Raw genomic sequence first — 25,153 nt, 5'->3', positions numbered from 1 at the left:
GTCACAAACCAAGACGCACTAGGCATGGTCTGACCCAATAGCTCTAGGCCAGACCAGGCTACAAATCTGATACAGAAAAAAACCATAGATACAATGCCAGGTGCAGTATCAAGTCTTTTGGTTCAGAAGGCTAAAATCTCTGCACAGGTCTGTATTTTCTGTTGCTGCCAACAGAAAGTGACATCAACTTGGAAGGTATTAATAAGCAAACACATAACCATGAAAATGTGCTGCTTGCATTCATAAAAATGATGGATCGCCTTGTATTGTACGTGAAGAGTACAACGGTGATGTGCACAAAACCCAGACAAATGAAAAAACAAAGACCAAGAAAAGCTATGAGACAGAACACATGAGAAAAAGACACTTGAGGTTCAGTGGGGACAGACAAAATCAAGGCTAAAAAGTTGAACGCAGAAACTTTACCCACCACTTGTACATCTGAGGGTACTCTGGACAGAAAGTCTAGCAGCTCGTTGTTGTCAATTGTGTAAGGGTCTCGTAGCTTCTTGGTAAATTTATTCACACCTGGAGAGAGAGAGAGAGAGACAGAGGAAAAAAAGTGGAAATATGTATGATGCATGTACAGCATACCGTGTATTTTAAGGTATTACAGTTGTTACTACATTGTTTTATCATTAACTGGTGTAGTCTGTTCAGTGAAAGGTCATGGAATGACTCAGCGTATTTTAAGGCATATTTTGTTTTTGTCAACTGGAAAAAGCACGCTGTTATTCTGAACGTGTATTTACATAGATCAGGGGTGTCCAACCCTGTTCCTGGAGAGCACCTGCCCCATATGTTTCCCAACTCGTCCTGCTCTTCCCACAGCTAATTAACTCAGACAGGTGGACTCAGAAAGTCAAGAGCTGGAATATACCAGACTTAATTCACCAGGTGTGACTGGGCAGTTGCTCTCCAGGATCAGGGTAGGATCCCCGATATAGATATTTAGTTTTAGTTACCTAGACTTGCACAGACACTGCTCAGAACCTCCAATGCAACATTAAAATTTTGTCAAAATATTGGGTAAGGCAGAGGATAACTGATTTTAGATAGTAAAAGTTAGATTTTCTTCTTCTTGTCAGGAACTGGGATGACGTGGCATGGCAGGCGGATGGACACAAATGCATGACTCGGATGTGGGTTAAGAAAAAGGCTTTATCCAAAACAGGCTGAGGTCGATACACAAGAAGTCAATCAATTCAGGATGTGGTCAAACAATGAGCGAGGATGAAACACGGAGAAGCAGGTTCACTGGTGTAGGCTAAGACATGGTCAAAAACGGGCGAGAGTCGAGCACAAAAAAATGCAGTGCTAAGGCAAGATGAGGAAGGGTTTTCTGTGTAGGCTCTCAGTTGTCCAGGTGGTTTCCATAGTAGAGAAGCTTGAATCTTCGACTGGACTGGGTTGCTTGACGTGAGGACGTCAAAGCAGTTTCAGTCTTTTGTTCATGGTAATGAGTCATTCACGTCATCAGGAGAGAGTCATAAAGGGAGCCATCAGGGGAGGCTTCCGTCCTGTCATTAGGAGAGTGCTAACTAGAGCACAATAGGTGCTAATTAGAGCTACTGTTTACTCACTAGCCTATAGCAGTCAGCCTCTCGGTAGGTGGGGTCTGGTTAAGTTAAAAAACTCCAGCTTTTGTTGGCTTCTGGTTATTCTTCTCTACAAGAGTCAAGACAGAAGTCAGACTACCAGAGCAAGAATTTTAGCTGAGGAAGCTTCTGTGATTTGAAGCGAAACGTCCTCACGTCAAGCAACCCAGTCCAGTCGAAGATTCAAGCTTCTCTACTATGAGGAAGGGTTGGAACGAGGGCAAAAGCACAAGGCAGGAAGCACAATGAACTGGCAATGAACAGTGAAAAACACAGGGCTTAAATACTGAGGGTAATCAGGATGTGATGTGGAGCAGGTGCAGGAAAGAAGGCATTGCCAGACGAGACAAAGGTGAGACAGGAGACAAGAGTGACAAGTGGGTGTGGCTGACATAGGCAGCAGAAATGTGACAGTGGTTCTCCCAAGAACCAACAGTGAAGACAAATCCCAAACTCCTAAGAAATAAAAATACAGAAAATCCAAACGTGAAAGGAACACAGAAACAAATGTAAGCAACAGAAAAATAATGGATAAAACTACCAATGACTAAAGTGATAAAACTGAATGTGATAACAACAAGAAAAGACCGACTAAGCTAGAACACCAATCAATTTCAATCAATCAATTTATTTATATAGCGCCAAATCACAACAAACAGTTGCCCCAAGGCACTTTATATTGTAAGGCAAGGCCATACAATAATTATGTAAAAACCCCAACGGTCAAAACGACCCCCTGTGAGCAAGCACTTGGCGACAGTGGGAAGGAAAAACTCCCTTTTAACAGGAAGAAACCTCCAGCAGAACCAGGCTCAGGGAGGTGCAGTCTTCTGCTGGAACTGGTTGGGGCTGAGGGAGAGCACCAGGAAAAAGACATGCTGTGGAGGGGAGCAGAGATCAATCACTAATGATTAAATGCAGAGTGGTGCATACAGAGCAAAAAGAGAAAGAAACACTCAGTGCATCATGGGAACCCCCCAGCAGTCTAAGTCTATAGCAGCATAACTAAGGGATGGTTCAGGGTCACCTGATCCAGCCCTAACTATAAGCTTTAGCAAAAAGGAAAGTTTTAAGCCTAATCTTAAAAGTAGAGAGGGTGTCTGTCTCCCTGATCTGAATTGGGAGCTGGTTCCACAGGAGAGGAGCCTGAAAGCTGAAGGCTCTGCCTCCCATTCTACTCTTACAAACCCTAGAACTACAAGTAAGCCTGCAGTCTGAGAGCGAAGCGTTCTATTGGGGTGATATGGTACTATGAGGTCCCTAAGATAAGATGGGACCTGATTATTCAAAACCTTATAAGTAAGAAGAAGAATTTTAAATTCTATTCTAGAATTAACAGGAAGCCAATGAAGAGAGGCCAATATGGGTGAGATATGCTCTCTCCTTCTAGTCCCCGTTAGTACTCTAGCTGCAGCATTTTGAATTAACTGAAGGCTTTTCAGGGAACTTTTAGGACAACCTGATAATAATGAATTACAATAGTCCAGCCTAGAGGAAATAAATGCATGAATTAGTTTTTCAGCATCACTCTGAGACAAGACCTTTCTAATTTTAGAGATATTGCGTAAATGCAAAAAAGCAGTCCTACATATTTGTTTAATATGCGCTTTGAATGACATATCCTGATCAAAAATGACTCCAAGATTTCTCACAGTATTACTAGAGGTCAGGGTAATGCCATCCACAGTAAGGATCTGGTTAGACACCATGTTTCTAAGATTTGTGGGGCCAAGTACAATAACTTCAGTTTTATCTGAGTTTAAAAGCAGGAAATTAGAGGTCATCCATGTCTTTATGTCTGTAAGACAATCCTGCAGTTTAGCTAATTGGTGTGTGTCCTCTGGCTTCATGGACAGATAAAGCTGGGTATCATCTGTGTAACAATGAAAATTTAAGCAATGCCGTCTAATAATACTGCCTAAGGGAAGCATGTATAAAGTGAATAAAATTGGTCCTAGCACAGAACCTTGTGGAACTCCATAATTAACCTTAGTCTGTGAAGAAGATTCCCCATTTACATGAACAAATTGTAATCTATTACATAAATATGATTCAAACCACCGCAGCGCAGTGCCTTTAATACCTATGGCATGCTCTAATCTCTGTAATAAAATTTTATGGTCAACAGTATCAAAAGCAGCACTGAGGTCTAACAGAACATGCACAGAGATGAGTCCACTGTCTGAGGCCATAAGAAGATCATTTGTAACCTTCACTAATGCTGTTTCTGTACTATGATGAATTCTAAAACCTGACTGAAACTCTTCAATTAGACCATTCCTCTGCAGATGATCAGTTAGCTGTTTTACAACTACTCTTTCAAGAATTTTTGAGAGAAAAGGAAGGTTGGAGATTGGCCTATAATTAGCTAAGATAGCTGGGTCAAGTGATGGCTTTTTAAGTAATGGTTTAATTACTGCCACCTTAAAAGCCTGTGGTACATAGCCAACTAATAAAGATAGATTGATCATATTTAAGATCGAAGCATTAAATAATGGTAGGGCTTCCTTGAGCAGCCTGGTAGGAATGGGGTCTAATAGACATGTTGATGGTTTGGATGAAGTAACTAATGAAAATAACTCAGACAGAACAATCTGAGAGAAAGAGTCTAACCAAATACCGGCATCACTGAAAGCAGCCAAAGATAACGATACGTCTTTGGGATGGTTATGAGTAATTTTTTCTCCAATAGTTAAAATTTTATTAGCAAAGAAAGTCATGAAGTCAATACTAGTTAAAGTTAAAGGAATACTCGGCTCAATAGAGTATAGATAGAATAGAATAGAATAGAATAGAATAGAACTCACATGTGGCAATAGTGATAATAGAGGATGAGATTAATGATACAATATGGAAAATCACAGCTGAAGAGAAACTACAATAGAATAGACCACCTAAGAAATGTAATATAAACAGAGAGACAAGGCTAAAGTATATGATAAACCGAAAATGCATAATAAACAGAAAACTAAACCAGAGACTACAAATAACAAATAAAAAAATTAAACCTGAGGATCAAAGATGTGGCAAAGATGAAGACAGAGGAAAAACATGACACAGGGCAGGACTACGGCCTAAACATGACACTTCTCCCTTTTTCGTTTGGGGTCTGCATTTGATTTTGCACATTTTACGCCGGATGCCCATCCTGATGAAAATCCACATTACATGGAGAATGGGCATGGGTGGTCTTGAACTGGGATTCTATAGTGATTTTTCTTCAATATGTATTGAGAACTTGTAGGAGCTTTTCCTTTTCTGCCAACAAAGTTCTTTTTCTGCTGGATGTGGAGAAACCTTTCTAAATCTGATGAACAAATTTCCAGGGTCCATAGTAAACACAGATTTGCATAAGCTAGACACAAACTGTAGTGACTGGATCAACAACTCCTCCAATCTATATGATATTGGTTGTGTTTTTATACTTTCAAATATGCCTCACGGGACCATTTGTGAAATGTATTTCAGAAAAAGTGCTCCACAGTGCAAAATATAAATTTAACGCAATGCTAAAATACCTTCGGCCGTATGAGCATTGTCTTCATTATAATTTGCAGTTGTTTAATTAATTACTAAGATCCTATTGTCTTACGTACAATTTGTACATGTTCAATAAAGCAACTCTATCGCTCAGTCAATCATAAACATTATTATATGGTATGGGATTTTGCCAACTTCTGAGTGGCCCATTCGCCACTTTCTGAGCTGTACCACATGCCAAGTTGACCGCTGGTGGAGCCAAGTAGACCGTGCGTGCGAAACGAGTACACCTCGCATGCAGTGTCGCGCTAGCTAATCGAACAACGCCTTCTATTGATAACGACCAATTAGATAACGCGATACAATGCCTACTTTGGCTGTCAGTTTGTTGACAAGATGGCAGAAGACAGGTTTGCGTCTATTAGCGACGCTGACTTAAAATGAATTTTACAGGAAAAAGATGCAAAGAAAGAATGCAGAAATATACAGTCAGCAGCCAACCTGTTTTGCAAGTACGTCACTGAAAAGGGACATGCGCCCAACTTTGAAACATATCACAGGCGGATGCTTGACGGAGTACTCGATCAATTTTACGTGGAAGCTAGACAGGCGAATGGCGAACTTTATAAGAAAACAAGCCTGATGACTCTTCGTCATGGACTTAACAGGCATCTCCAGTCGACCGATGGGATGTCAGTTGGTACAGTATGACAGTAATAATAAAGAGTTGAAACTTGAGATTGATTTTTCAGTTTTAGTATGTTTGACAGTCTCCCAGTTTTCTTGTTTACCATATAATAAAGCAGTTATAGACTTTTGATTTCGGTGTACCCGTGATTATGTGGATCTGGTCAGGATGGGGTTCACTTCAAGGCCTCTGTGAACCCCATCCTGTCCAGGTCCGCATAATCATGGGTACACCTCATCAAAAGTCTATAATTGTATAATATTTATGTTTTAACGGCATCTACGTGTGTGTGTGTACACAAGGTTTTGGCAAGAGCCAAAGTTAGCTTTGAGTTAGCGGAGGTTTGTATGCACATCCGCAAAATGTCTTCTAAATCACTCCAGAGGTGTTATCAGGTTACAAAAACAATGTTTTCAGTTTTAGAAGTGTTTATTCTCACTACCTTTTACATAATATATGACAAAGAGATTATATTTACACACAAACGAAACAGAGTTTTGCAGCTAGCTAGACCAGCCTGTGATGTCAATAATCTGGACTTATGCTGAGCACAGACTGACGGACGGACACAAAGTCTTCGCAATACCCGATGGCTATATTTGAAGCCACCACTTTGTTAAGCACAACAAAGATAATTTTCATTATCATCAAATAATATTGTTTAGTTGACGTGCTTATTTGTAAACATGTTGTCAGAGTTGTTCAGAGTTGGACCTGAAAGAGAAAAACTCAGTTAACACAGAAAATAATCACGCAGGAGACACTGAATTTCTTTTCCTGAATCAGGAGAGAGCAGAACGAGCATGACCCTCGTCACCGACCGTCTCGTCAGCTCTGCTAGCCATGCTAGCTGTGTGGAACACAGTCATCTGAATGTCATGCAGGTCCATCACATTCTAACATTAAAGTGCAATTTGCAGTGAGAGCAGGTTTCCCTAATGTAATCAGAGCTATTGACTGCACACATATTGCTATGAAGGCGCCAACACATGCTGAATTTGTTTTTGTTATTAGGAAACATTTTCATTCCATCAATGTTCAAATCATAAATGATGCGCAAATGCGCATCAGGATAGTGGCTGACATGGTGTGCGATGGATGGATGCTTGCAGGTTAAAAGGTTTATTCATATAATTGTTCCGAACAAAAACCAGAGCGGGCACGTTTGGGCATGTGCACACTCCAATATGTTTTTGTTATTATTAATTTGTTTTCTTTTTCTTGATGGTGAAACTGGAGAACTCTTAACAAGCCCCCCCCGACTGTCACCCTGTGTTGTGTTTGTCAGTAAACGCGTGTGTAACACACTGTCATTCACTGCAAACCTAATATTATTTTTTTACTTCAGTGTGTGTGCGCTGCTCTGGCCTCAGCATTTACACACACAGAAACACCATTTTCATTTTACATTACGGTGAGTTGCGTGGGAGAACGGCAACTGAGCCATAGCTTTCGTTGTTTTTGCATGCTGCATGTAAAAGTGCTTTAATTTTTACACACAACAACATAGAGACAATGGCGGATGGCATCCAACACACTACACTCCACACTTGTGGTACTGGCAAGTAACACAACCAAACTATTTAAATAAATTTGTATATTTAAATAAAGGTGTGGAAAGGGAGGAGCTTGGTGCATGTGCATGTGTGCTCAATTCCTCGTTGATTGGGATGTACAAACTGAATGTGCTTGGATCCATGCGTACACACACTTTGATACATCTGGATATTTTTGTGCTTACAGCAGTTGCTGGGTTTTGGTGTACGTCATGTTTCAGTAGGAAATTCATGCAAGTCTTTGTACATGAAGCCCCTGGAGAGTTGAATCCTCTCAGAGAAACATCTCCAATACTGTGCAGGGTTTAACGCACAGTGTTAAATTAACACTTTTAGAGTTAGAATCAACTCTGAAATGCTCCATCTTTATTAAGTCTATGAAGTCAGAGCATTACATTGAAAGTTCAATTTGAAGATTACACCTTTTTTTTTATCCCTGAAAGGAAAAAAAAACAGCTTTGTGTGCTTCAGCTCACCCCAGGCCAGCACAATGTATCGTAGAGGGATGAAATAGACGATGACAGTGGCTACTCCGAGAGCCACGATGGCCAGCCAGCTTAGGAAAGGCACAGTCCAGTTAAAAGTGCTGGAAAAAGAGGAAAACAGTATAAATACGTGCTGAGAAATAGAATCAGAGAGGAAGTCAGAAAGGGCATTTTAAAACTTTTCAACCAAAATAAACTGAACTCCTGCGCCCTGCACTCGACGCATGGAGGAGCAAATGGAATCACAGTAACTTACAGGTCAGCTTTGCTGTGTAAAACCAAATTCAAAATACACATTTTAATCAGTAAAGCCACTTTGACATTGAACAACTATACTCTTAAAAAAAGAACCGCTGTCTCAATGAGAAAAAGTGATTTAACAGTTTGCATAGAGGTTTTTTTTTTTTAACGTTATTTCAACTTAACTAGAGGAGTCTTGTGGCATTAACTCAGCTATGGCTAAGTTGAAATAACTTTAAAAAAAATCTATGCAAATTGTTACATCACTTTTTCTCGTTGAGATAGCAGTTTCTTTTTTAGAGTGTACATGCAACAAATGTTCATTTTAATTTGAAATGCTTTTACTCATCGTGACACCCAATGGAACAAGGTGGGTGTATAATTATTATTTACTTTGTAATTTATTTGTAGTGAAAGTCCAAATATGTATTTTGAAGAACATTTCATGTAAATAAAATCTATGTTAATTCACACATACAATGTGTATGAGACAGAAACAACAAAAGCATTATTGTACAAGTCATAATTCCACTTCTGACAGTAACAAAAATATGAATCTGAAAATTCTGGAAAATTTACCTGCTAAATAGTAATAATAAATAAATAATACACCACTAACAATAAAGGACACAGTGGCAATAAAGAATGCTCTCTGATAGGTGGTGCTATTTATGAATATTGGACGGATTTCTTCTCTTTTCCTCTATGAGCCAATTTTGACCAAATCCCTACCAACTATGGTGACTAAACAAGACTTCCAACCCATCCTCAGTATACTATATATGTATGATAACCCTCCCAGCAACAGCCAGGTAGGGGTCAAGGAAGAATTACACAGGGGTCAATATTTAAAAATTACCTTAATCATGTTAAAAAATAACCATCATATTTGTTTGATCATAGTAAGTCTCTTCGGGTGCTCACTTTTTCTCACTACAGTAGATCCGAGGTGGATATCCATGTTGATTTGGCACAAGTTTTATGCCGGGTGGGCAGGGGTGGGTTTACACTGGGAAGGTATATTCTGGACTATCCATGTCTGAAAATTGTGGAGTTGTGGATTAAAAACAACAAAAATGGCGATAAAGACCAATTTTACTTTGTGTAGGGGTCCACAAACTAAAATAGATCACATTTTGGACCAGAACAGTTAAAGAATGTCTGAAACTGAGGCTGAAGGATGTTGAATGGCACATGTAAATTTTCTGGTGGATTATGTGAGGGTCACCTAGATATGGAAAGTTTTTTTGTTTTTAATCTGTGCTGAAGGCTTTAAAGCTGAAACATTTCCAGACTTCTCTTCACTTTGAAAGCACCTGTGTGAGTTTTGTTTGTAAGTTACATCCTTCAGGACGCTCTGTGAGGCTAAGTGAGACGTTGTAGACAAACATGCTGTTTGTCTCTCAGGGCTCAGTGTCACGCTGACAGCTGTTCCTGAGAGTGCCGCCGAGTTAGATGCAGGCTGGCAAGAGGAAGCGGGGGGCAAGCAACCTGGCATTGCAGAAAAAAAAACCCACTGAGGCGAGAACTCTGGAGCGGAGCTGAGCGGGACCGGTGCCGAAGAACGGGCTTACGACTCACTTCTTTATCCTCTCGCCATAGGAGGCCACTTCATCCAGCGCGTTCTGCACGCTAATGCACACGTCCTGAATGGCGTACAGCTTGTTCATGAAGCCCTTTCTCTCTGAGTCCTGCGGGAGGACAGATAGAGTTGTAGGCAAAGGGGGAAAGAAAGCAAGGTTGGGACGGAGGGAGAGAAAGAGGAGAGAGAAGACAGCAGCTGAGTACAGGCATCTTTGTGAAAACAATGCATTTTAAATAGCGTTGACGATTTGGAGAGGGTGAGCCAAATTGCCGGATATCCTGCTTTCATTCCAGGCAGTAATAAAGATATAAAGTCGGCAGAACAAATCAAGATGTTTTCCTCCTTACAAAGCACATGCAGGAAAATTTGAATATGTGAATAAAGAGACGGAATTAAACTGAAAGCCGAATGAATACATCAAACTTTGGGCGCTCTGCCTCTCTCACTCCGCTCTCACGCCCGGCCAGAGCCCGCTTTTGTTCTGCTGGCTGGCACACACAGATGATGTCACCGGCCATGACATCATTATCTTCTTTATTAGGGGTGTCGCCCTCCACAAAGAGCTCTTTTCAACTTTTCGCGGTTGAGAACTTGAGAAGATCGCAAGTTGCGGAAAACGGACCACAGAATATGCAAACAATCTGAAATCTGACTGAAACAAAGGGAGGAGTTTGAGAAGTCATGCGACAGTCAATGAGCTGCCCGCTGAGGGAGTGACAGGTCTGAACAGGGTGGAGCTGGACGCAATGAGGTGATGCAGACTGGTGGTGGATGGATGTGATCAGTGGGCATGCTTTAGGGACAAAAAAAGAGAGCAGAACAAGGCAAAGAGGGAACTGATTACAGTCAAAAGAACGTAAAAAATATTCTCTGGAGCGGATAATTTATAGTGTGACAACGGGAATTTGAGCAAATCAGCAGCAGCAGAAGAAGAAAGCTTTCAAATCAGCTCTTGAGCCACTTTGTTGTTGTTTGAGAGGCAGTGCAACATAAGCAGCGTTATAGATGATAGATGGATGTTGCTGGATTAACTGCGTAATCCCGATTATTACATCCAAAGAACACAGCGGAGCAGTCAGAGACACGTCCCTCCATGGGGCCGGTTCCTCCACCTCACCACAACCCTCCAACTGAGCCCCAAAAATACCTCCCACAGGCCCCAATGAGACCCCAAAGCCACACTCTTCTTTCTGCTCTCGGTCCAGGATAAGATAATATGAAAAATGAACCATGGAGCAGTCGAGGAGACCACATGGCCTCTGCAGCAAAAACACACAAGACAAATAGATATAATTAGACAGTGTCCCTGGGTTATTTTTCTTCGCAAATATTTTACAAGACTCCCCTTCTTTCTTCTCTCCTCTTCCTCATAGTCCATCTGTTTTTCATTGGTCTCTCAAATAATTCTCAGAGCGTTGGGTCTGTTGCTCTGGGTTGGGTTAGGCTGAGGTGAGCCGGGCTGGGTTGGGTCAGGCCGTTTTATTTTCAGGCCTACACTCAGGGGACTGTTTGAGGGCCAGGGGAGTGGTGTGAGAGAGCAAGCGGGGGTGGAGCAGATAGGTCAGAGGTCATTGGAGTATTAACCATTGCCACATGCCCCTTGGACTGCGATCTGAGTCCTATTTCCTGTCTTCAAACAACGCTCATGGAGGTGGGAGGCAGCAATAACACACAAGGCCACGGAGAACCTTGTGTTCCCAGATTCGGTGCACACTGAGCACATATGGAGCGCGGCAACCTGTTCGTACTACGGAACTGTGTATGCACACAAAAACAAACGGCAGCTATCAGATGAGGCTGATTGGCTCACCCGGTCTGCTGTATGACTACAGATTACAGGACAACATGAGAAGCTGACAAAAGTTCAGTGTTGATGCCTTCTAAAAAACAGGTACTTCCCCGTTTTCAGGCAGTAAGCTTAACTATAAATAATATGATGTCATCTGTGGAAGAAAGAAAACTAAACGAGAACTGGAGCTCTGAGAATGACCACCTGCGCCACTGATAAACTATCCTTTTTTGGGGGGGGTATGCCATTATCATATGATTGTAGCTCTGATTCCTGCAATGCATCAACCTCATTTCATGCACCTTAGAATTTTCATAAAAATGTACACTGAAAAAAGTCAATTCATTCAGGTGTTACCGTATGAAACAATTCAGTCAAGTTGGTTCAACTATTAAGTCTTTCAAAGGTTTAATTCATTCAGGTGTTACCAGTTGAAACAAAATGTTAAGTTGGCTCTTTTTCAGTATAGCCTGCAACCCCTCCAACCCCCAAAAAAAAATAAATAAAAAAATAAAAAAATACAGCTCACATTTGAATGTTAAAATAAGATCTTATGATGAAATTATAACTTCATAAATTTTTAGCTGTACTGCCCATGATCGCTAAAAATAATAATGAAGTATTTTGAGAGGTAAAGTTGTCAAATATTATACTCATTCATATTTATTGACAAACATGATTTATTTAGCAGCTTTTTACTATTTTTTGAAAGTTTAAGGCTCCTTAAACAGATGGTTTTTTAAAAAAAAAATCTGTCTTCAACAATCAAATATTGTAATGTGGAGTTGCATCAGGGAGGGCATCCGGTGTAAAACATGTGCCAAATCAACAGGTAGACCCACCTTGGATCTACTGTGGTGACCCTGGGTGAAAACAAGGGAGCAGCTAAAGGGGCTTACTATTGCAGTTACAGACAAAATTTAGAGCTGAAACAGTGTATTTGAGATCTCTGGGTTTCTTGGGCAGCACAGTGGTTTAGTGGTTCGCATTGTTGCCTCACAGCAAGAAGGTTGTTGGCTTGCTTCTCCCTGTGTTTGGGTGGGTTCCATCTGGGTGCTCTAGTTCCCTCCCACATCCGAAGACATGCAGGTTAGGTGAATTAGAAACCTTAAATGGACAGTAGGTGTGAATGTGTTCGTCTGTCTATATGATAGACTGGTGTCCTATCTAGGGTGTGCCCTATGACTGCTGGGATAGGCTTTAGCATCCCTCACCCCACCATGACCCTTAATTGGAGTAAGCGGGTATGGGAAATTAATGACCTCTTGTTTGCACTTCCACACGTCACTGTATGAAATGGCCACTGAGCTGATGTATGCTCTGTGTGATATATATATATATATATATATATATATATATATATATATATATATATATATATATATATATATATATATATATATATATATATATATATCAAAACCTGTTCTGAATGTCAACAAACAGCCACATCACTATGAAAATAAGAGAAATCTGAATCCTAATCAACATCAAAAAGCAACCAGTCATCAATTTTAACCTAATCGGTACCATGTAAGGTGACGAAACGACACTTAGAATCCAGCCTCAGTGTACCATGGCCTACACAAAAATGTATGATAACCATCCCAGGGTGGTAGCTGTAACCAGCTAGGGGTCAGTGAGGAATTACACAGAGGTCAAACTTTAAAAATGCTTCAGTCATGTTGAAAATTATACCACATTATTTGTCTGATCATAATGAGTCCAAAATGGTATAGTTTGGACTATCTATGACTGAATGGTCTGGAGTTATGGGGCAAAAACAGCAAGAATGGTGACAAAGGCAGTTTCAATTTGTACAGAGGTCAAAAGTTAAAGTTGCTCCAATTTCAGTAAAAAATGAGTTATTGGTTGAAATAAAAGGATTACTAAATGAAATAGTTTTGACTGTTGAATGTTTAATCTCTAAAGTAAAGGTCAAACAAGGTCGAGGTCCATTGGATTCTATGACTTGTGACATATGTTACCCTGTAACACGATAACTAAGTATGACAGATGGTGCAAACTATTCCTTTTTAGAACCCTATTAACCCAAACAATAATTTGCATAATTTTTTTAGTGAAACTGGAGCAACTTTAACTTTTGACCCCTGTACAAACTGAAACTGACCTTTGTCACCATTTGTGTTGTTTTTACCCCATAACATTCAGTCATAGATAGTTCAAACTATACCTTTTTGAAATCGCTATGATCACACAAATAATGTTGTATAGTTTTTAACATGATTGGAGCATTTTTACATTTTGACCTCTGTGTAATTCTTCATTGACCCCTAGCTGGCTAGGCCCCTACACCTACCACCCTGGGATGGTTATCATACATTCTGGTGTAGGCCATGATACACTGAGTTTGGATTCTAAGTGTTGTTTCGTCACCACAGTATGGGATTAGGGAGTTGGTGTTGCACTGGGTGAGAAGCTACTTAAGTAACAGAAAACAGTTTGTGAAGTTGGGGGAATATACATCATGCTTGGACAATGCTTGTGGCATCCCACAGGGGTCAGTATTGGGTCCAAAACTGTTTCTAATTTATATAAATGATATTGTCAATGTTTCCAAAATATTAAAATTAGTATTATTTGCAGATGACACAAGCATTTTTTGTTCAGGGGGGGATTTGCAGGAGTTACTGAGGAGGATCAGTATAGAAATGGGAAAATTGAAAATATGGTTTGACAGAAACAAATTACCATTAAACTTAAGTAAAACAAAATACATGTTATTTGGCTATTGTAATACAGACATACAGGTTCAGTTACAAGTCGAGGGGGTAGATATTGAAAGGGTACATGAAAATAAGTTTCTGGGGGTGATAATAGATGATAAGATAAACTGGAAGACTCATATAAAACATATACAAAGTAAACTGTCAAGAAGCATTTCAGTTCTAAACAAAGCGAAACATATTCTGGACCACAACTCACTCCGCATTCTTTACTGCTCAATGGTTTTACCATATTTACAGTACTGTGCAGAGGTATGGGGTAATACTTATAAAGGTACAACACAATCACTATCAGTAATGCAGAAAAGAGCTATAAGAATTATTCATAATACTGGCTATAGAGATCATACAAATCCACTATTTTTACAATCCAAATTCTTAAAATTCACAGACTTGGTTCATTTTCAAACAGTACAAATTGTGTATAAAGCAATAAACAATTTACTTCCAGCAAATATTAAAAATATGTTTTTTAACAGATCAGGGGATTGCAGTCTGAGGGGGAAATTTAATTTAAAGCATCAGTGGGCACGAACAACATTAAAAGGTTTCTGTATTTCTGTCTGTGGGGTGAGGATGTGGAACAGATTGGGAGTGGGGCTCAAGCAATGTCCAAGCATGAACCAGTTCAAACAGCGGTACAAAAATATGTTTTTTTCTAGGTATAGGGAGGAGGAAGGGTAATGAGGGTTAGGGTGTTTTTGTTTTTTGTTTCGGCTTGTAAATATATAGTATTTTGTATGTAAGTAGGTATGTGTAGGTGTATATTTATGTTTGTGTATATATATGTGTATATGTATATATATATGTATATATGTGTGTATATGTGTGTATGTATGTATGTTGATATATATATATATATATATATATATATATATATATATATATATATATTGATATATATATTGATATCGGTTTAGGTGTGTAGGAATCTATGTGTATATGTGGCAAAGGGTATTACTGGTTGTGGGGAAGAAGGGGTAGGGATAAATAAGCTGATGCTTCACCCTACCCCTTTTCGGACATGTTGGGTACACAGTAGGAACTTTTTTGTTGTTGCCTTTACTGATCTATCTTGTAATTGTTGTTGTATCAAATGTTCGAAATAAACAGTTTTCATTCATTCATTCATTCATTCATTCATTCACCTTAAGTGGTACCGAAAACCTGCTTGGCCCATGAACTAAATGGGTTCATTCTGATGGTGAGGTTGATCATTCCATCAAGTTTTGATGTGATTGTTTGAATAGGTCTTGAGAAATTGATGGAAGAAAAAAGTTAAGAGAAAAAAGTTACTTCCGTGTGAATCCACATCTGGTTTGTGATTAGCACTGAAATTTCACAGACTGCAGCGTCCCAACACATTTACATGTCTTCAAAACCATGTTCTCTGTTATTTTATAATACTGTGTGGGACGCACGTGTGTTTGTACATGTGTGTTTCATCCCCGAGATCAGAAGTGATGTGTAATGAGAACAGAACCCAGCTTCCACTCACACTCGGGAGGAGGAGGAGGAGGAGGAGGAGTGCTGTCTTTACAGGAGACTTAGGGCCTATATTTCTGTCTGTCTCTTCCTGTGTCTGTCAGGAAGACTAAGTGGGTTTGTTTGGAGACCTGAAGGCACGGCTAATAAAATGAGATCCTGGGAGGCCTCTGCTTTGCTTTAAGGTCGCCGTCACGTCAATGGTCAAAGTACTCTGTAAATCCCACTACCTCCAACAAACGACGTTCTGATAGATGAAGCTGCGCGGCTTGAATTGTTCAGATAGATAATGTAATAATCCTTACTCACGAGTTTAGCATCTTGCATTTTAATACAGTGCTGCTGTAGGTTGATCCATGATGTGTTATGCTGCCATGGACAGGAAGTGATGTTTAAAAGTAGTCATTGCAGCCAGGTGCAAAATGATTCCATATATATCCAAAATAGTCTGAATGCAAGTTAACTGATACTGTAAACGGTATATCTGCTGCTGTGTTAAGTATTACTTATTGTACTTCAGCCAAAATAAGAAAGAAAGAAAGAAAAAGGCTACTTGAGGTTTGCAGCAGTGACATTAATTTAAACTGAATGTTTACAATAAAGCAACACTAAGCAAATAAACTGTGATCTACATTCCAAAAATATTGTGGCCTATCTGGTGAAAAATAATATTGTGAATTTTAAACTTTCTTGCCAAAAGCAACATGACTGACGCCTACTCATATCTCAGTAACCCGTGAGGCTCAAATGTAGATTTTGCTTTTAAATTACTCAGACACCTGAAGTTTCTATTTCAATTTTTTTTTTCTGGAGAATTACCAAAATAAAATAATAAAAAAAAAAATCATGTTTTGACCTTTGATTTCAATGAACTAGGCCTTTGCTTATAAAGTTGTGAACCTGTGTTCAACACCATCATCCCCGATATTTACCACCAAAAATTCTCCAACCTCTCTGTGTCAGCTCCCACCTCATTGGAGCTCCAACTTCCTAATGGACAGGACACAGCAGATGAGGCTGGGGAGTATCATGTCCAGCACACTGACAATCATCACTGGAGCCCCTCAAGGGTGTATGCTCTCCCCACTGCTCTTCTCCCTTGATATGAATGCCTGCACCTCAGGAAACTCCTCTGTTAAACTCCTGAAGTTTGGTGTCATTCAGGATGGTGATGAGGCTGAATACACACAGGAGGTGGAACAGTTGGTCCTCTACTGTGGTCAGAACAAACTGGAGCTGAACCCGCTCAAGACTGTGGAGATGATAGACTTCATGAGAACCCCCCCCCCATCCTCAACAACACTGTCTACTGTGAGCACTCTCCAGTTCCTGAGATCCACCATCTCCCAAGATCTGAAATGAGCCTCCCACATAGACTCCATCAAGAAAAAGGCACAGCAGAGGATGTACTTCCTCAGACAGCTCAGGAAGTTCAACCTACCCCAGGAACTGCTCATCATCTTTTAAACTTCCATCGTCCAGTCTGTCCTGTGCTTCTCTATCTCTCTTTGGTTTCCCTCTGTCTCCAAACATGACAGGCACAGCCTTCAACAAACTGTCAGGTATGCAGAAAAAAAAAATAAAAATTCAGCCTGCCCTCCATCCAGGAATTATACCAGTCCAGGGCCAGGAAGCGAACTGGTAACATCTCTGCAGACCTCTCACACCCTGGACACACACTATTTAAACTCCTCCCCTCTGGTCGACATTGCAGAGCTCGGAATGTCAAAACAACCAGACACAGGAACAGTTTCTTTCCACAGGCCATCACAATGATAAACAATTTAACCTGCCAAAAAACTCACTAATTCATATACCTCATGTATAACTGTGTCTGTTTCTCATTTGTTTACTGCACATTTTATTTGCAATTTTTTTATTTGCAAAGAGTACTACAGTTCAAATTCCTTGTATTGTTTGAGGATACTTGGTGAATAAAAGCTATTCTGATTCTGATTCTCTGGGTAAAATGCATTGATTGACCTCATGACCTATAGTGGAAGTTTGTCTGGTAACTAACAGGTACTATGGAGTCAGTTGTAGACTGTTTGCCTAGCTCAATTAACAGTCTCTATGAGCCAAAGTCTAATTTTGCACTCATGAATGTTGTTACTGAAGAAATACAGAATTCAGCTTATTGTTGCTATGGTGATCATTCACCCTAATGGAACTACCCATGTGCCACGTTTGGCTACTTTGGGCAACAGAGCCTTTGAGATATAGTGGCACATGTTCGGATGTCTTGGAAATACATTTCTCCACACTGGAAAAAATACCTTTTTGTGGCAGAATGCTGCAAAAAACAAACAAACAAAAAACAACAGTAAAAATATGCTATTTCCTTTACAGAAGAACCTGTAAATTACACAGTATAAAGCTGTTGTAATTTACAAAATTTACATTTATAAACACTAAATCTAACTAATTATTTCTGTAGAATTTAAATGCAGCTTTTATTTATTGTACTGTGGATCCCATTCAATGACATTTTGATGTGCGGATCCCATGTTCCTCAGGGATACCATAAGTGGTTTGCCATGGGATCCAGATGTTGATCTGGTTTTTCTAACACAGTGCCAACTGTATAAGGCAGCCTTGACCCCGGGATATTTCGTTTGGAAAAGAAACATGCTTACTGTTTAGACCACTGTACTGTAGCACAATGGGAACTACTCTGCACATTATATGGCCATATTAATATGTGAAAATGGCTGAAAAAAATCATGTCTGTTTAGAATTTAGTAGGCTAAATATCAACAGGTGCAAGCAGTTACTGCGCTTGTTTCCCAAACAGAATATCACTGGATCAAGGCTGTTCATGTCCCATTGTCCTTTTATTACATTTTGCAAATTACGACAGTTTTATAGTGTAAAATGTACAGCATTTTCTGTAAAGGTATTTACACATTTTAAATTGTACATTTTTGTCTGCCAACCACAGCTGCCACACAGAATTTACACACACACACACACACACACACACACACACACACACACACACACACACACACACACACACACACACACACACACACACACACACACACACACACATATATATATATATATATATATACGTCTTCAACCACTTAGTCCATCAAGGGTCGCATGGGGCTCAAGCCTATCCCAGCAGTCATAGAGCGCTAGGCAGGGTACACCCAGTACAGGACGCCAGTCTATCGCAGGGCCACAAAGAGACAAACAAACACATTCACACCTACTCGCACACCTATGGACAATTTAAAGATTCTAATCCACCTAACCTGCATGTCTTTGGATGTGGAAGGAAACCGGAGAACCCGGAGGAAAACCACGCAAACTCCACACAGAAAGGCCACAGGCGGTAATGTGCAACTGGTAGTACTTAGATCATGTTTTGGTCTAGTCTTGTCTGTGAATATAGAAGTGCTGTCCAGAATCAATAATAAATATCACCAAATCGTGTTACAACTATGTACACCATCTTGCAAAAATTTTATATATATATATATATGCCAGCAACCTGCGGGCAGCTGAAAATAAAGTAACTGTATAAACTAACTAAAAAAAGTAACTATTAAAGTAGTAACTGGAAACACTGCTGCTGGGACAGGCTCCAGCCCCCGTGACCCTTAATTGGAGTAAATGGGTATAGAAAATGGATGGATGGATTAAAACATAGCGAGGTATGCATCTTCAGAAAATTTTGGCTTGTTGTTTATCCTTCTTCTGTATGTCAAAGTGCCAAACCCATTGAAAAGTGAGTTCAGTATGAAGCCAGTAGAATTGAGACAATCGTTTTATCACGTGATGAAATAAGTACAAACTGGGGAAAGTACAAAAAGTACAAACTGAGGAAACCTGTTTCCTGTCAATTAATTTTCAGCAGCTTGGTAGTACAAAAAAATTATGATCTGCAGCTTGTTGTTGGCAGAGTTGCATGTTTCAAATGTACACATGTGCTGGTTAAAGAGAATAAACACTTCTTGTGTGACTATGTCCAAAGTTTGCATCATTGTTTGGATGTGACCAGAGTAATATCTCAGCGAAGCACCCATCAGCTCTCTGCGGAGCCACAGCACAGTGCACCATGGGAATGTTCCCATGAGGAGAGAGAGAGAGAGAGAGAGAGAGAGAGAGAGAGAGAGAGAGAGAGAGAGAGAGAGAGAGAGAGCGAGAGAGACTGACTCATTAAAGTGATGTGAGCTGTTCACATACACACACACACACACACACACACACACACACACACACACACACACACACACACACACACACACACACACACACACACACACACACACACACACACACAGCCACGTCAGGCTAACCACATCGCACTTAGTAGTAAATTGCGGTAAACAAATGTGGTAAACTATTTGAAACACAATGAAATATTTAACAAAGATGCACAGTGCGGTTGTGCATGCTGCTCTTCCGTTCCTCTTTCAGAGAGATTCCATCACAGCAGAGTACACGTATGCAAAATTGCAAAGTGAGCAGTTGTAAACTTTGCAAAGACAGTTCGTTCTTCACTGACCCAAGGCCTAGAGCCAAACAAGAGAGAGGTCACAGAGGACTTAGCCTATTACTATGGACTCAAATATCTGTCCTATATCTACTGGGTGGAAACGGAGAGCCGTTTGAGACTGTTTTAACCTCAGATCACGCTGTTCTCCCTGCTGGGTTACGCCATAAAAATGATAAAGCTAACCGTTATAACGTGGCAGCCAATACCCCATCACGCCACAAAATGACTCTGAACCACAAGTGGCTTCTGCTCATTGCTGCTGTGCTAAAATTGCACCTGTTTTTCTTTTGCTTCTCTCACTGTGGCAGCGCACTAAAAATTGAAATGTCATATAAAATGTGACAGGATGCTAATATGTGGCTCCCCGAGGGCAAGTGAAAGTGTTCTTGTTGATTTTGTAACCTCACACAAAGTCAGCACACCACCTCAGGAGGGGAAAAAAAGCATTGTAAATTTGAGTGAAGTAGAGGAATGCTTTGGGGTGACACCATTTCAATGTCTGAAGCCTGTGGAAGAATTAGCAAAGACAGGATAACAGATACAGTGGGGAAAATAAGTATTTGATAAATAGAAAAACAGACATTAATATTTGGTACAGAAACTTTTGTTTGCAATTACAGTGGTCAGACATTTCCTGTAGTTCTTGACCAAGTTTTCACATACTGCAGCAGGGAGTTTGGTCCACTCCTCCATACAGATCTTCTCCAGACCTTTCAGGTTTCAAGTTTCAGCTCCCTCCAAAGATTTTCTATTGGGTCCAGGTCTGGAGACTGGCTAGGCCACTTCAGGATCTTGAAATGCTTCTTACGGAGCCCCTCCTTAGTTGTCCTGGTTGTGTGTTTGGGGTCATTGTCATGCTAGAAGACCCACCTTCAATGCTCTTACTGTGGGAATGAGGTTGTTTGCCAAAATCTCACAATACATGACCCCATCAATCCTCCCTTCAATACGGTGCAGCTGTCCTGTCCCCTTTGCAGAAAAGCACCCTCAAAGTGTGATGTTTCCACCCCCATGCTTCATCGTTGAGACCGTATTCTTGGGGTTGTTCTCATCCTCCAAACACGGTGAGTGGAATCGATACCAAAAAGCTCTATTTTGGTCTCATGTGACCACATGACCTTCTCCCATGCCTCCTCTGGATCATCCAGATAGTCACTGGCAAACTTGAAATGGGCCTGGACATGCGGTAGGAGGACCTTGGGTGCCCTGCAGGATTTTAAACCATCACGGCTTAGTGTTTTACTATTGGTAATATTAGTGGCTCTGGTCAATGACCAGGTCCTCCTGTGCAGTTCTGTGCTGATTGCTGACCTTTCTCAAAATCATCCTGACCCCACAAGGTGAGATCTTGGACAGAGCCCCAGACCAAGGAAGATTTACAGTCATCTTGTGTTTCTTCCATTTTGTAATAATGACACCAACAGTTGTTGTCTTCTCACCAAGCTGCTTGCCTGTTGTCCTGTAGCCCATCCCAGCCTTGTGCAGGTCTACAATTTTGTCCCTGGTGTCCAAGTAAACCTGCAGTCTGAGAGCGAAGTGCTCTATTGGGGTGATATGGTACTAAGAGTTCCCTAAGATAAGATGGGACCTGATTATTCAAAACCTTTTAAGTAAGAAGAAGAATTTTAAATTCTATTCTAGAATTAACAGGAAGCCAATGAAGAGAGGCCAATATGGGTGAAATGTGCTCTCTCCTTCTAGTCCCCGTCAGTACTCTAGCTGCAGCATTTTGAATTAACTGAAGGCTTTTCAGGGAACTTTTAGGACAACCTGATAATAATGAATTACAATAGTCCAGCCTAGAGGAAATAAATGCATGAATTAGTTTTTCAGCATCACTCTGAGACAAGACCTTTCTAATTTTAGAGATAATGCGCAAATGTAAAAAAGCAGTCCTACATATTTGCTTAATATGTGCATTGAAGGACATATTCTGATCAAAAATGACTCCAAGATTTCTCACAGTATTACTAGAGGTCAGGGTAATGCCATCCAGAGTAAGGATCTGGTTAGACACCATGTTTCTAAGATTTGTGGGGCCAAGTACAATAACTTCAGTTTTATCTGAATTTAAAAGCAGGAAATTAGAGGTCATCCATGTCTTTATGTCTGTAAGACATTCCTGCAGTTTAACTAATTGGTGTGTGTCCTCTGGCTTCATGGATAGATAAAGCTGGGTATCATCTGCGTAACAATGAAAATTTAAGCAATGCTTTCTAATAATACTGCCTAAGGGAAGCACGTATAAAGTGAATAAAATTGGTCCTAGCACAGAACCTTGTGGAACTCCATAATTAACCTTAGTCTGTGAAGAAGACTCTCCATTTACATGAACAAATTGTAATCTATTAGATAAATATGATTCAAACCACCGCAGCGCAGTGCCTTTAATACCTATGGCATGCTCTAATCTCTGTAATAAAATTTTATGGTCAACAGTATCAAAAGCAGCACTGAGGTCTAACAGGACAAGCACAGAGATGAGTCCACTGTCTGAGGCCATAAGAATATCATTTGTAACTAGCGTAACTGTAATTAGCTGTTTTACAACTACCCTTTCAAGAATTTTTGAGAGAAAAGGAAGGTTGGAGATTGGCCTATAATTAGCTAAGATAGCTTAGCTATCTCCGCTTTTCTTTCCATGAAAAAAACTCCTGTAACAGTGGAATGTGCCGTTCGTTTCTAAACTGGACGCTGTCTTGATCCGGTATGTCATCTGACTAGCACAGGAATTGCGGAAGACGTGGACTTCAGCACTTTTTCGGTACATTGAGACAGACATGCGGAGGAGTTCCGCGCGTCGCGGTGGAGCCGCATGGTGCAAAGCAACGCTGTGATGAAGCCTCACAGGACATGTTGGGGCATGTCCAGCTCATGCTCAATTTCTCGGATAATCACACGACTGAAAAGCAACCAGAAGCCGTCTGAAAGCCGTCCTGTGAGACCAACACAGAGGTGGTTTTGTCCCGCACCATGAACAGCACGGTGGCGCAATCCTCCGCTTTTCTTTCCATGAAAAAAACTCCTGTAACAGTGGAATGTGCCAAAAAAGTGCTGATGTCCACGTCTCCTGCCTTTTTGTGAAAGTCAGACGACGTCCCGGATCAACAAAGCCTTCACGTTGGAAATGATCTGGTTGTTTCAGCGGGGTGTCAGCCTGTCGATCGGCGCTCGGAGCGCGGTGTGCTCTCAGACGCTATGGGCCATCCTTAAAGCGGCAGTAACACTCCTTAATCTGTGTAATCCCCACAAAATCGTCCCTGAAAGCCATATTAATTTTCCGAACGGTGTCCACCTGGAGGTCTCTCACAGTTTCTGGAAAAAAATTGATGCAGCAAAGCTCCAAATCGTTCAGACATTTATTCGCAATAAAAAAACAATGAGAGGGTGGACCACTGCTCACACAAAGCCTGCTCACAGGCGAATGACGTGACCGACAGGCGTGAAAAAACTCACGCATGCGCACGTAGGTTCGAGCTTGGCTGATGCAATCACACGTGATTCAAATCCATATGGTTTTTGAAAAAAATAAAAAGGTCGGCTACTTTTCTAACAGACCTCGTATATATATATATATATATATATGAATAGAAATGAATAGAAAATATATAGAAATGCAGATGAAATGGTCATTGTAAGTGTTTGTATGAAGGTAAAAAGTTTGACAAAATGCAATTACATTTTTCATGACATTGCATTTTATATATATATATATATATATATATATATATATATAAAATGCAATGTCATGAAAAATGTAATTGCATTTTGTCAAACTATATACATAAAATGCAATGTCATGAAAATGTAATTGCATTTTGTCAAACTTTTTACCTTCATACAAACACTTATAATGACCATTTCATCTGCATTTCTGTGGTTCCACTCCATTATTTAAAAATGTGGTTAGCATTTAAATTTTAAGTATTCTATGGCCCACTTTTCTGACTGAAATGCTAGTTTCCCAATTTTTTTCTAAATATATTTTTTACAAGCTCCTCTAGTGTTTCTAAATGTTATACTAACTGACATATTGTGACATTTAGAGACGTTTAGAACTGATCAGGTCTGAAATATCCGTGCACTTTTGTCTGTGTTGTACTGTAGGTAAGCGCTGGGCTTAAAACAATCACTGTGGGAGAAAATTGTATCTTCCATATAGTGCAAAATCACCGGGCAATTGCATTATACAACCAAGGAGTAATAAAAGAAGAAGAAAAAGAAGAAAAAAAGGAAAAACAAAACAAAACACTGGTTGAGGAGAACTACACCTCTGCTGAGAAATGACAAGAAACCAAGACAAAGGCCTTGTGACCGCCAACACCATCATTTGGTGACTTGCCAGCAACACAGCACCACATGAAAGAGGCAGATGTTCCCTCTTCTTCTTTTTAGGAACTGTGGTTATAATAAATAATTTATTCCATGCAACAACTGATCACATCTTTAGCTCGCTCCCTCTGTTTTTATCATAAACACATAAATATCTGTTTAACGAGGGTGTTGAGATGCAACGCACGTCCTCCCGGCCCTCATCACACACACACATGCGCACACACGCAAGGCGTGTGAAAGGGTGTTCCATTCCCAAAGGTCTGAATAAAAGTGTGTGTGTGTGTGTGTGTGTGTGTGTGTGTGTGTGCGCACACTAGATGTCTCCAAAAAAAAAAAAAAAAAGAAGAAAAAAAAAGGCAAAGTCAAACTCCAGTGAAGACTGAAGTGCAGACACGGTGCACTCCAGTACTAATTTGTGTCTTCACCCACAGCGAGGATAAAGACAGACATATGTAGAGGAAAACAGAGAGAGGTGGTGGTTTGTTTTCAGTTTGACCTCTGCCTCCAGCCCTAAATAGAAGGTTTAGGCCTTATGAACGTGCGCCTCTGTAATGTATCTATGTGGCAGGAGGTGGTTTGCCACTGATCATCTTTACCCATCTCCCCTCGGGGTACCTCATCACCTCCGCTGCACCAGCCACTCCATCAGACTCAA

The 25,153-nt window shown here is 40.4% G+C and overlaps 1 protein-coding gene and 2 long non-coding RNA genes across 3 annotated transcripts in view; 1 reads left to right on the top strand and 2 right to left on the bottom strand.

Moving 5' to 3' along the window:
- Window positions 1-25,153, bottom strand: part of mctp1a (multiple C2 domains, transmembrane 1a) — a 606,655-nt gene that overhangs the window by 17,842 nt on the left and 563,660 nt on the right. The window contains exons 19-21 of the mRNA XM_034170058.1: window positions 9,629-9,738; window positions 7,799-7,908; window positions 431-528 (exon numbers count right to left, since the gene is read on the bottom strand). Coding sequence (XP_034025949.1) covers window positions 431-528; window positions 7,799-7,908; window positions 9,629-9,738 — 318 coding nt within the window. The remainder of the gene's footprint in view (window positions 1-430; window positions 529-7,798; window positions 7,909-9,628; window positions 9,739-25,153) is intronic.
- Window positions 1-25,153, top strand: part of LOC117510360 — a 903,074-nt gene that overhangs the window by 822,190 nt on the left and 55,731 nt on the right. The window lies entirely within an intron of this gene.
- On the bottom strand, window positions 9,764-24,935 carry LOC117510367. Its single transcript, XR_004560697.1, has 3 exons — window positions 24,924-24,935; window positions 11,626-11,633; window positions 9,764-10,082 (listed from the first exon to the last, which is right to left on the bottom strand). It is a non-coding gene; the product is annotated as an uncharacterized LOC117510367 (long non-coding RNA).

This window comes from Thalassophryne amazonica, chromosome 5, assembly GCF_902500255.1.
Source record: "Thalassophryne amazonica chromosome 5, fThaAma1.1, whole genome shotgun sequence".
Classification (NCBI taxonomy): Eukaryota; Metazoa; Chordata; class Actinopteri; order Batrachoidiformes; family Batrachoididae; genus Thalassophryne; species Thalassophryne amazonica.
The sequence above is the reverse complement of the archived record's forward strand: the minus strand, read 5'-3'. Positions and strand labels throughout refer to the sequence as shown.